Genomic DNA, 13,057 nt, shown 5'->3' with positions numbered 1-13,057 from the left:
AAATTGCTATTTGGTCAAAGCAGCACCGTTTGGGCACTAAAATATATGGAAACATAATATTTTAATCCGTCTCAATTGCATTACTACAAAAGAACAGTTAATATAACAGTAATGTAATTGAATGTGATCAAACTATTCTGTCTGCATATATCCTAACTCCCCCCCCGCAGGGCTCTGCTACATAGTAACATAGAATGTAAGGCTGAGAAAAGACACATGTCCATCCAGTTCTTTGTGTTTATTTGCTTTTGGATTATACACACATATGAACAAGATGGAAGGGAGATAAGAGAGCAGCTGCTGGATGTAGAGGATGATGCTGCAGATGGAGGGAGGGTACAGCCATGGCGTGGGCATAGGGGGAGGGAGAAGATGCTGAAGATGGAAGGAGGCTGAGGGGGTGGGAGAGAATGATGCTGAGGAGGAGCGTACGTGTGTGACTACTGCAGTGAGAGCCGAGGACACAGGGACAGCAAGGGAATACACAGATCAAAATCCGCTGGACGGTAGATCTGAATATATTATATTATATATCGCTGCAGTATCGCCATGACCAGCCAATCCCAGGGAATCCAACAGCTACTGCAGGCAGAGAAGAGGGCTGCAGAGAGGGTGTCAGAGGCCAGGAAACGTAAGAGCTCTTCATACTAATTATCCATCCATCCATCCATCCATCCATCCAGGGAGTGCACCTAATTTACACCCAAAGGGTAAATTGCACTTGGCTCCCTATGTGATATAACAGCTGAGATTCAGTGGGCTACACTTGACCGGTCTCAGTCATCAACCAGATAAGAGGGCCTCATATCACTCCACTGTTATAATACTATGGATAGAAGCTGAATCCACTAAATGTCTACCTGTGGATTGATGTACACCGAGGCTTTTAGCTATGCTCTTGTAGCCTTTTCACGCTTCTTGCGTCTCTATTACATGTCAAACTTGATTGACAGTCCGATGCCACCCATTGATTTCTCAGTAACCAGGCTTTGTATGTCTTTATTTAAATGGCAAAGCACCTGTTACACCCACACTTCCAATCTCATCTGCTTGAAGGAGTTGTACCAAAATTAATTTTCTGGTACAAGGTCTGATCAGTGAGTGTCTCACCAGTGAAATCCCCACCGATCCATCTTCTTTTTGTCACCATAGGGTTGCTTTTCCCATCAACAGTGACATTAGATTGCATGTGCAACTGCTACTCCATTCATTTTGATGGGGCTGACAGAAATAGCCAAGTACTTGTACTTTGATTTGGCTATTTCCAGCAGTCCCATTGAAAATTAATAGAGGGGCACAGCGAATGCACGTCCATTTCTCCCTTCAATCTCCTCCTCATAGCAGTGAGACCCCTGCCGATCAGGCTTATGGATAGTTGATAAAAGTTCATTCTACTACAAACCCTTCAATTGAAATACCTTTTGCAAATTAGCTCTTGGAGAAGTTATTAGCACAGAGGTTCACTTAGGGCCCTTTTACTCAATGTGCTCAATAGAAGACATGAGCAATCCAACGGTTTGTGTGCTATGTGTTTATCTATAACTGTGAATTAATAATCAGACCACATTTTATTAGTAATCAATTCCGAAGGGTTCACTTACTTTTTCTTAGACATCAAATCTAATCTCTGTTTATCTTCTGCAGGTAAAGCCCGGAGACTGAAGCAAGCAAAAGAGGAAGCTCAAGTGGAAATTGAGCAATATCGGATAGAAAGAGAGAGAGAGTTCCAGACCCAGCAACGCACCGTACGTAGTCATGCATTACTGAGCAGCAAGCGGTTTTATGTGCACAACATATTTATATAGTGGGTTAAAATTAGAAGTTACCAATTCCTATGTTCTATAAATGTTTAGTTATGATGGTAATGTTCTTCATTATTAATATTTCCCCCTTCCGAAGCCATGCACTTTCTAATACAACAACGTTTTATTGTTGGCTTTAGCTGCCGCAGACTGGCATTGAGTGCTATACATGCACAATTATTTTTCTATAACACTAGATAAATAGCACAAAATATTATCACTGCAGGAATGTTTAGGCTACCCTTCTTTCCAGCGTATGCCACATCCTGGTGTGTAATGCTCCCTTTATACAAGCTGATTGTTGTTTAAATGAGCACACCAGCGAGTGACGTCACCGCTAATTAGTTTGTAGTTGTGTAGAATGTTTGGACAGGAAAATCATCATTGAGAATCGTTCACTTCTCATTTAGCGCTTCACATTCCTGTGTGTAACATTGAGCGGTGAGTGTTTAAATGGAACAAGAAGTGAGCAAGCTGCTGATTATTTTTATTCAGGCTAAACGCGAATGAAAATGCACAGTGTTTTGCGTTTAGACGTAACAATCATTGCACACTTTCGTTCATTTGAGCGAATTTTGAGCAACAAATATTAAATTTAAATGGGCCTTAAGTGAGTGGTATGAACCAGTTCTGGAAAAGGGAGACTTTTTTTTTCATTTTGGCTATTACTTAGTTCGGTTTCACATCTGCGTCCGAACCTCCAGCTGGAGGTTCCATTGCAGATCCAGCTGAAAATACTGGACAGCTAGTTAATGGGGTCAGTCCGACACTGTTTGGTTTGGCCATGGGGATTCCCCATTTCCTGCTCGCCGAATGCAGCAGGAAAGCAGGATTCCTGTTGCAGATGTGAAACCACCCTTAGGCTTCTTTCCCACGAGCGTATATCGGCCTGCCGTTTTCACGGCCGGCCGATATACGCTGTGATCTAATGCATCGGATTCCAATGCATCAGATCACATGGCCGTATTCCTGAGGCGTAAAAGCGCCCAGCCAGGCCAATATAGCGTCGGGTGTTCTTACGTCGGGCCCAAAAGATAGTCTTGACTGCTAAACTCCTTCCCCCTTTCTCCTCCCAGCTCACTCTTTGAAAAGGGAGGGGTGGGGATGGAGCTAAGCACCGCCTGCCCCACCTCCTCCCATTGCTGGCTGTGGACAAGGCGTGGGACAGGGACAGAGCTAGGCAAAGAGCAAGCGGGGAGGAGAGCAGAGGTTAGCCTGTGAGGAGGAGGCAGGGGAAAGGGGTGACTGCATGGTAGCCTCGGCATACATGCGCCAGGGTCCATGCCGCGTGAACCGGCGCACATACGTTAGATCTGTGCACCCGTTCAGGAGCTTTAATGCCACAGATGGTAGCGTATATCGGCCGACCAGTAAAACGGCGGGAAAGAAGCCTGAGGCTAACATTCACACGAGTGCGAATATGAACTCAATTCTTTTGAATGCAGCCATACACATAAGTGATTTTTCCCCCCCTCACAGCGATGCTGCAAAGTAGAAAAGAAAACCACTGCATGTCCCATTTTTTCCCATCCATCGGAACGCATCACCCATAGTTTTCAATGGGACCTTAACTCCTTAATGACATGGCCTATTTTGGGCTTTAAGGACGCAACAATTTTTGGCGGATTTTCTTCTCCGTTTATCAAAAGTCATAACTTTTTTATTTTTCCGTCGACGCGGCCGTATGAGGGCTTGTTTTTTGCGTGGCGAACTGTAGTTTTTATCGGTGCCACTTTTGGGTACATAGACTATATTGTAAAATTTTTTTTTTTATGATAGCAGGGAGAGAAAACGCATCAATTCTGCCATAGATTTTTTTATTTTTTTTACAGCGTTAATCATGCAGCATAAATGAGACATTCCATTCTTTCTGCGGGTCGGTACGGTTACAACGATCCCAAAATTCTTACATTTTTTTTAGGTTTTCCCACTTTTCTGCAATAAAACCCTTTTTTTTGGAAATATTTTTTCTATTTTAAATCGCTGCATTCAAAGTCCTGTATCTTTTTTATTTTTTGATGTACGGCGCTCTGTGAGGGCTTATTTTTTGCGAGACGAGCTGTAGTTTTTACTGGTACCATTTTGGGGTACATACGGCTTTTTTGATCACTTTTATTGCGTTTTTAGTGAGGCAAAATGCTAAAAATTAGCATTTTGCCTCAGTTTTTTAGCGTTTTTTTTTTCGTGCACAGTCAAAAGCATGTGCAACTTATTGTACGCGTCGTTACGGACGCGACAATACCAAATATGTGGGGTTTTATTTTTTTTTACCTTTTTTTATGCTAATCTGAGAAAAAGCATAAAAAAATGTTTTTTTTACTTTTTTTTACATTTTTTTCAATTCATTTTTTAAATCTTTGTTTTTCTTACACTGTTTGCGTCCCTCTAAGGGACTTTAATCACTGCCCTGATGATCGCTGTCATAAGGCATGGCAGAGCTACTGCTCTGCCATGCGTTATCGCTTGTACAGCGATTATAGGCATAGGCAATACAGGACGCCAGTGTCTGGCGTTCTGTTGCCATGGTGACAGGCCGGGCTCTCGCGATGACATCGCGAGTTCCGGCCGGAGACACAGAGGGAGCCGCGCTCCCTCTGTGAACTCTTTCCCTGCCGCGATCTACTTAGATCGCGGCAGGGAAGGGGTTAACAGCGGGGGGCGCATCTCCGATGCCCCCCCGCTGTTGCAGCAGGACGCCGGCTGTGACTGACAGCCGGCTCCCGCTGCGGGATAGCGCGGGATCATATGTGATCCCACGCTGTCCCCAGGACGCAAGTTTACGTCCTGTTGCGGGAAGTACCAGGCTGCCAGGACGTAAACTTACTAGCATGCTGTGGAATGTATACATGTGAGTGCGATGCGAATGTCTTTAAGGTCCCATTGAAAACAATGGGTGATGTGGTACATGCCTTCTATCAGCAGGTAAAACGCACATTGACAAGCGTGATATCAGGCAGAGTTTCTCGGCCCGGTATCGCGCTCGCCTGTGTGAATGTAGCCTTACTACTTTCTTTTTGTACACCCTGGCAAAAAAACATATAGATAGTCCCCGACTTGCGAACATTCGACTTATGAATTTCGCAAGATGCGAACAATCTGTCCTGCACACTATGATGTCATGCTATGGCATGACATCATACTGTGCAGGGACCGGGCAGGCTTCTATCAAGCCTGTCCGGTCAGATCGCGGGACACTGTGCGGTTGCTAGGCAGCCGGGGGCCTTCTGAAAGGCCCTAGGGCTGTCTATGCAGAGCGCCTATCAAGCCGTGCGCTTGATGGGCACTCTGCATAGGCAGCCCTGGGGCCTTTCAGGAGGTCCCCGGCTGCCTAGCAACCGCACAGCGTCCTGCGTTCCAGGAGCCTGTTCGCAAGTCCGAACAAATGGTAGTATGAAGCGGGATTGCAGGTGGATCCGGCTCCATACAACGTCGAGTGCCGGCTGTTTCTTACAGCGGGCACCCGGCGGCAGCAGTTCCGACGAGCCGTGCCGCTCGTCAGAACTGTTGACACTTTAAATACCACTGTCAGAGCGGTATTTAAAGTGTTAACAGTTCCGGCGAGTGGCGCGGCTCATCGGAACTGCTGCCGCCGGGTGCCCGCTGTAAGAACAGCCGGCACCCGACGTTGTATGGCGCGGGATTCACCTGCAATCCCGCTCCATACTACCATTTGTTCGGACTTGCGAACAGGCTCCTGGAACGGAACCTGTTCACAAGTAGGGGACTAACTGTACTTATTCCTCATTAAATCTCATTGACTTCAGTTGGATGGCGGCGCACAGCTTACACATAAGATCTTCCATATGTTGTGAAGCCCCTGCACAGGGGGCCCAGGCCAGGGTGGTCCCATCATTTTGCTACTGGGTGGTGAGAACCGATGGAGGACTGCCTTTGTTCAGAGGCTGGATCTACAGTTCTAAGGCCGCTTTCATACGGGCACTACAAAATGCATGTTTGTGAAACCTATGCTTTTCAATGTTTTTCTTCACATTAGCGATGTTTTCACTGATGCGATGTTGCGAGATTTTGAAAAAAAAAAAATCGCAGCACGATCTATCTTTCGGCGATGTGCTATTTCTTATCTCCCATGTTTCCCTATTAGGCCTCCTCGTTTATCGCATCACACGAACTTGTGATTTTCATGCATTGTAATTTTAACATTATAAACCGCTATTGACTTTCACGATAAAAAATTGCGCTATTTTATCGCGGGCGAATGCAATATTATTCTCAAGAAAAAGCATCGCTGGCACTACAAAATCGTGGGAACAAAGCTGCGGTATTGCCACGATTTTGTATCGGCAATATCGCCCGTGTGATAGAGGCCTAACAGGCAAAGGCTTGGGGAGTGAATCCGAGGGCATGGCAGGTGAAACAAAACCCAATACTATCATGCAGAGGAGGGGATTTTGATCTTTGCTATGATTTCTCTACTTTTCACCTTCTGTATGTTCTGACATCTTGCTTACAGGCCTTGGGCACCCAGGGGGACTTGTCCTCTGAGATCGAGACCCGAACCCGGCAGACACTCCAGATGGTCCAGAACAGCCATGGGAAGAATAAAGAGGTTGTGTTGAGGAGATTATTGAGCCTGGTCTGCGACGTGAAAGCCGAACTGCACGCCAACTATCGCTTCACCAACTACTGAGTGTCCCGCTGGTTTCCCCTATAGCCGTGCATATGTGGAGTACAAGTGTTCATGTCGTGTATAGCAGGAGGGCCTTGACGTCTATGCGGTTGCCTTCTTAAAAGCCCCAGGGATGCTTCCTTCCATGAGGTGCGGAGCTGCTGAGCCCCTTCCCCTGTTGCTGCTGTATCTTTAACCATAATCCTCTCTGTTATTTAATTGTATGGAACAATAAAGACACAATATATCATGTTAACCTCTGATAGTGCTCCGTGTACACGAGGTAGACTGTGTGGCGAGTTCATCCCATTATTTGAAAATTCCGTCTGGTTGATCGCTGTATCTCATACCGCCATTCAATTGTTTTGTAGAAAGTATGAGGTGGGGAGGGGTAGGCAGGTTACTAGGCCCAGATGCCGAAAGGCCCTTTTACACGGAACTATTATCGGTCAAGACATTATTCAAACACAGCCAATGATCAAGTAACGAACGAAAAAACATTTGCTTTTCGTTCAATGTTCATTTTATGCAGGCATACAAATCATCGTTGCCTTCACTTATCCTGCAGTTTATATAGTGCTCGTTCAGTCGTTCTCATCCACTTAGGCTGGATTGACACAGGTGAGCACGATATCGCACTTGCCAACGTGCGTTTTTCACGCCGATGGAAGGCGTTTTTCATTTAAAAAAAAGGCCGCGCATCGCTTCTGTGAAAATGCGATCCTCAGGCACGCGTTTCATGTGCATCAGAGGATCGCAAGTGTTTCTCATTAATTTTAATGGGAAACATGACATCGCATGCACATCCCACGACATGCAATGTCTTTAACTCTTTGCAATCCAATTTTGGATTCAGGGTTTCCTAGGGGGCTTTCTCTTTCTGTCATTATACAATGGTGCCATCTGCTGGCTAGAGCAAGTACTGCGGTATAGGACATGCTGGAGAGGCCCCCGACAACAGAGCGGCCAGTAATCTACAGTAAGAATACCCTGCCGGACATCTTCCAACATCGGAGCTGTACAGCCTTCAATCAGAATGTCTTTAGACATCAGACAGTGGATTGGAAAGGGTTAAAGGTCCCGTTGAAAGCAATGGGCAAGGCATTCCAAGGGAATGTCAAAAGATAGAACATGCTACAACTTTTATCCTTCCAGCATCGCTATGAGGAGGGGAAAAAAATTGCTTGTGAATAAGTCCATTCAAAAGATCGGAGTTCATGTTCGTGCCAGTCTTGCAACGCACAAAACTCACGCCAGATTCTTGCCTGTGTGAATGTAGCCATATACAGCGAATGCGATCGACTCGTTTGAACGAGCCAACGATGTATAAACAGGCTGCACGAGTAAACTCGGACATCGTTTGCCGCTTCAAACGACAAGTCGGCGGTGCAAACAGACCCCTCTTACCTAATAGTATCACTACTGAGGGATTGTTAAAATTATGCACAGTCTAGACAACCATTCGCTGTGTAAAGTGCCTGGACTCCAAACTAATACACTTTACCTGCACTGATACATTGTAACAAATTAGGATAGAAAAGAGAGTTGTGCTGCTGATGTGTTTAGCTCTTAGAGCAGGCCTGCACAACCTGGCAGTAGGTAGGGGCCAATTTAAAATAGGCAAACCTTTTGGGGCTGCAGATAGGTTGTTAGTGGCCCACTTTGTAAGTAAGCTGCTATAAACATATCTGTTCTATAGATACTACTTATATAATAAGTAATAACAAGTAGTTAACTACAGCAGTAACTTTTATCATTGGGCAGTAGAGATGAGCGAACGTACTCGTCCGAGCTTGATACTCGTTCGAGTATTAGCGTGTTCGAGATGCTCGTTACTCGTGACGAGTACCACGCGATGTTCGAGTTACTTTCACTTTCATCTCTGAGACGTTAGCGCGCTTTTCTGGCCAATAGAAAGACAGGGAAGGCATTACAACTTCCCCCTGCGACGTTCAAGCCCTATACCACCCCCCTGCAGTGAGTGGCTGGCGAGATCAGGTGTCACCCGAGTATATAAATCGGCCCCTCCCGCGGCTCGCCTCAGATGCGTTCTGACATAGAGAAGGGAAAGTGGTATCTTGTTGGAGCTGCTATAGGGAGAGTGTTAGGAGTATTTTAGGCTTCAAGAACCCCAACAGTCCTTCTTAGGGCCACATCTAACCGTGTGCAGTAGTGTGGAGGCTGCTTTTTGCAGTGTTGCACATTTTGTTTTTTTGTATATCGGCCGTGCAGAGCATTGCGCCCTGCAGTAATTATACATAGTCCAGGGCCAGTAGTGGTGGTGAGGCAGGGACAGAAGACATATTTATTGAATATAGGCAGTGGGCCTTTCCAAAAACATTTGGGAAAAAAAATCTATTTGGGCTGCCTGTGACTGTCCTCAGTGTACTGGGTCTCTGCTGGGGGTAGTTGTCCTCCTAATTCATACGCAGCCAGCTAAGTGTTACAGCAGGCTTGCGCAAAATTATTTCCTGGCTCTGTGTTGGCTGTTACATCACCGCTGTATTCCAGTCCACAGTGCAACAGTCTGCAGTTATTTTACATACTCCAGGGCCAGTAGTGGTGACGCAGAGAGAGAAGACATATACAGTGTGTATAGGCAGTGGGCCTTTCCAAAAACATTTGGGAAAAAAAATCTATTTGGGCTGCCTGTGACTGTCCTCAGTGTACTGGGTCTGTGCTGGGGGTAGTTGTCCTCCTAATTCATACGCAGCCAGCTAAGTGTTACAGCAGGCTTGCGCAAAATTATTTCCTGGCTCTGCTGTGCGTTCCGTAAGCGAAGTCAGCCTCCAACCACAGGCCAATAAGTGGCACATTTAATTACAGCGCTCTGTTCCTGCACTACTGGTAATACAGCATGCTTAGGGGTAGGGGTAGGCCTAGAGGACGTGGACGCGGGCGAGGACGCGGAGGCCCAAGTCAGGGTGTGGGCACAGGCCGAGCCAGTGCGGTGGCCAGGGGTAGAGGCAGGGCCAGACCGAATAATCCACCAACTGTTTCCCAAAGCGCCCCCTCGCGCCATGCCACCCTGCAGAGGTCAAGGTGCTCTACGGTGTGGCAGTTTTTCACAGAGACGCCCAACGACCGACGAACAGTGGTGTGCAACCTTTGTCGCGCCAAGATCAGCTGGGGAGCCACCACCACCAGCATGCGCAGGCATATGATGGCCAAACACCCCACAAGGTGGGACGAAGGCCGTTCACCGCCTCCGGTTTGCACCACTGCCTCTCCCCCTGTGCCCCAACCTGCCACTGAGATCCAACCCCCCTCTGAGGACACAGGCACTACCGTCTCCTGGCCTGCACCCACACCCTCACCTCCGCTGTCCTCGGCCCCATCCAGCAATGTCTCTCAGCGCAGCGTCCAGACGTCGCTAGCGCCACTGTTTGAGCGCAAGTACGCCGCCACGCACCCGCACGCTCAAGCGTTAAACGTGCACATTGCCAAATTGATCAGCCTGGAGATGCTGCCGTATAAGCTTGTGGAAATGGAGGCTTTCAAAAGCATGATGGCGGCGGCGGCCCCGCACTACTCGGTTCCCAGTTGCCACTACTTTTTCCGATGTGCCGTCCCAGCCCTGCACGACCACGTCTCCCGCAACATTGTACGCGCCCTCACCAACGCGGTTACTGCCAAGGTCCACTTAACAACGGACACGTGGAGAAGCACAGGCGGGCAGGGCCACAATATCTCCCTGACGGCACATTGGGTGAATTTAGTGGAGGCTGGGACAGAGTCAGAGCCTGGGACCGCTCACGTCCTACCCACCCCCAGAATTGCGGGCCCCAGCTCGGTGCTGGTATCTGCAGCAGTGTATGCTTCCTCCACTAAACCCTACTCCTCCTCCTCCTCCAACGCAACCTCTGTCTTGCAATCAAGATGTGTCAGCAGCAGCACGTCGCCAGCAGTCGGTGTCACGCGGCACGGCAGCACAGCGGTGGGCAAGCGTCAGCAGGCCGTGCTGAAACTACTCAGCTTAGGAGAGAAGAGTCAGACTGCCCACGAACTGCTGCAGGGTCTGACAGAGCAGACCGACCGCTGGCTTGCGCCGCTGAGCCTCCAACCGGGCATGGTCGTGTGTGACAACGGTCGTAACCTGGTGGCGGCTCTGCAGCTCGGCAGCCTCACGCACGTGCCATGCCTGGCCCATGTCTTTAATTTGGTGGTTCAGCGCTTTCTGAAAAGCTACCCACACTTGTCATACCTGCTCGGAAAGGTGCACCGGGTCAGCGCACATTTCCGCAACTCCAAGACGGACGCTGCCACCCTGCGCACCCTGCAACATCGGTTTAATCTGCCAGTGCACCGACTGCTGTGCGACGTGCCCACACGGTGGAACTCTACGCTCCACATGTTGGCCAGGCTCTATGAGCAGCGTAGAGCTATAGTGGAATACCAACTCCAACATGGGCGGCGTAGTGGGAGTCAGCCTCCTCAATTCTTTACAGAAGAGTGGGCCTGGTTGGCAGACATCTGCCAGGTCCTTGGAAACTTTGAGGAGTCTACCCAGATGGTGAGCGGGGATGCTGCAATCATTAGCGTCACCATTCCTCTGCTATGCCTCTTGAGAAGTTCCCTGCAAAGCATAAAGGCAGACGCTTTGCACTCGGAAATGGAGGCGTGGGAAGACAGTATGTCGCTGGATAGTCAGAGCACCCTCATGTTTATATCTCAGCGCGTTGAGGAGGAGGGGGAGGAGCATGAGGAGGAGGGGGAAGAGACAGCTTGGCCCACTGCTGAGGGTACCCATGCTGCTTGCCTGTCATACTTTCAGCGTGTATGGCCGGAGGAGGAGGAGGATCCTGAAAGTGATCTTCCTAGTGAGGACAGCCATGTGTTGCGTACAGGTACCCTGGCACACATGGCTGACTTCATGTTAGGATGCCTTTCTCGTGACCCTCGCGTTACACTCATTCTGGCCACTACGGATTACTGGGTGTACACACTGCTCGACCCACGGTATAAGGAGAACCTTTCCACTCTCATTCCCGAAGAGAAAGGGGTTCGAGAATGATGCTATACCACAGGGCGCTGGTGGACAAACTGATGGTAAACTTCCCATCTGACAGCGCTAGTGGCAGAAGGCGCAGTTCCGAGGGCCAGGTAGCAGGGGAGGCGCAGAGATCAGGCAGCATGTACAGCGCAGGCAGGGGAACATTCTCCAAGGCCTTTGCCAGCTTTATGGCTCCCCAGCAAGACTATGTCACCGCTCCCCAGTCAAGGCTGAGTTGGCGGGAGCACTGTAAAAGGATGGTGAGGGAGTACGTAGCCGATCGCACGACCGTCCTCGGTGACGCCTCTGCCCCCTACAACTACTGGGTGTCGAAGCTGGACACGTGGCCTGAACTCGCGCTGTATGTCCTGGAGGTGCTTGCTTGTCCTGCGGCTAGCGTCTTGTCAGAGAGGGTGTTTAGTGCGGCTGGGGGAATCATCACGGATAAGCGTACCCGCCTGTCAACCGACAGTGCCGACAGGCTTACACTCATCAAGATGAACAAAGCCTGGATTTCCCCAGACTTCTCTTCTTCACCAGCGGACAGCAGCGATACCTAAGCAATATGTAGGCTGCACCCGCGGATGGAAGCATCGTTCTCTATCACCATCAAAAACGGGGAGATTTGTGCTTCATCAATCTGTGTATTATATTCATCCTCCTCCTCCTGCTCCTCTTCCTGAAACCTCACGGAATCACGCCGAACGGGCAATTTTTCTTAGGCCCACAAGGCTCAGTCATGTAATTTTTCTAAACAATTTTTATACGTTTCAATGCTCATTAAAGCGTTGAAACTTGCACCTGAACCAATTTTTATTTTAACTGGGCTGCCTCCAGGCCTAGTTACCAATTAAGCCACATTAACCAAAGCGATTAATGGGTTTCACCTGCCCTCTTGGTTGGGCATGGGCAATTTTTCTGAGGTACATTAGTACTGTTGGTACACCAATTTTTTGGGGCCCTTGCCTACAGTCTAATCCAATTAATTTTTTGCCCACCTACATTACAGCTGACGTTACATCAGCTGTGCTGGGCACTGCAATGGGATATATTTATGTACCGCCGGTGGGTTCCAGGGAGCCACCCATGCTGTGGGTCCACAGGAAGTTGTAACTACATGTGTCCACTTCTAAAGAGCCCCAGTCTGACTGGGGCATGCAGTGTGGGCCGAAGCCCACCTGCATTAAACATGACATTACCTCAGCTGTGATAGGCAATGCTATGGGATATATTTATGTGCCGCCAGTGGCTTCCTGGCACCCACCCATGCTGTCGGTCCACAGGGACTTCACAATAGGGAGTTGTACCTGCCTGTGTCTTTGAATTAAAAAGCCCGGTCAGGTTGGGGCATGCAGTGTGGGCCGAAGCCCACCTGCATTTAATCTGACGTTAGCTCTGCTGTCCAGGGCACTGCAATGGGATACATTTATGTACAGCCGGTGGGTTCCAGGGAGCCACCCATGCTGTGGGTGCACACGGAATTCCCATTGCGGAGTTGGGGATTCCCAGTTGTACCTGCCTGTGACTATTTATAAAAAACTGCGGTCTGACTGGGGCATGCAGACACCTTGACAGAATGAATAGTGTGTGGCACATAGGTTCCCCATTGCTATGCCCACGTGTGCAGCTCCTGAT

The 13,057-nt window shown here is 48.7% G+C and overlaps 1 protein-coding gene across 1 annotated transcript; it reads left to right on the top strand.

Annotated features, from left to right (window-relative positions):
* The first annotated feature begins 403 nt into the window (after positions 1 to 403).
* On the top strand, positions 404 to 6,685 carry ATP6V1G2 (ATPase H+ transporting V1 subunit G2). Its single transcript, XM_066579818.1, has 3 exons — positions 404 to 631; positions 1,645 to 1,745; positions 6,274 to 6,685. The coding sequence occupies exons 1-3, from the start codon at positions 550 to 552 to the stop codon at positions 6,448 to 6,450; spliced, it is 360 nt and encodes a 119-aa protein (XP_066435915.1). The 5' UTR covers positions 404 to 549; the 3' UTR covers positions 6,451 to 6,685.
* Positions 6,686 to 13,057: the final 6,372 nt, after the last annotated feature.

Source organism: Eleutherodactylus coqui, chromosome 10 (genome assembly GCF_035609145.1).
Source record: "Eleutherodactylus coqui strain aEleCoq1 chromosome 10, aEleCoq1.hap1, whole genome shotgun sequence".
Classification (NCBI taxonomy): domain Eukaryota; kingdom Metazoa; phylum Chordata; class Amphibia; order Anura; family Eleutherodactylidae; genus Eleutherodactylus; species Eleutherodactylus coqui.
This window is presented reverse-complemented; position numbering and strand designations above follow the sequence as displayed.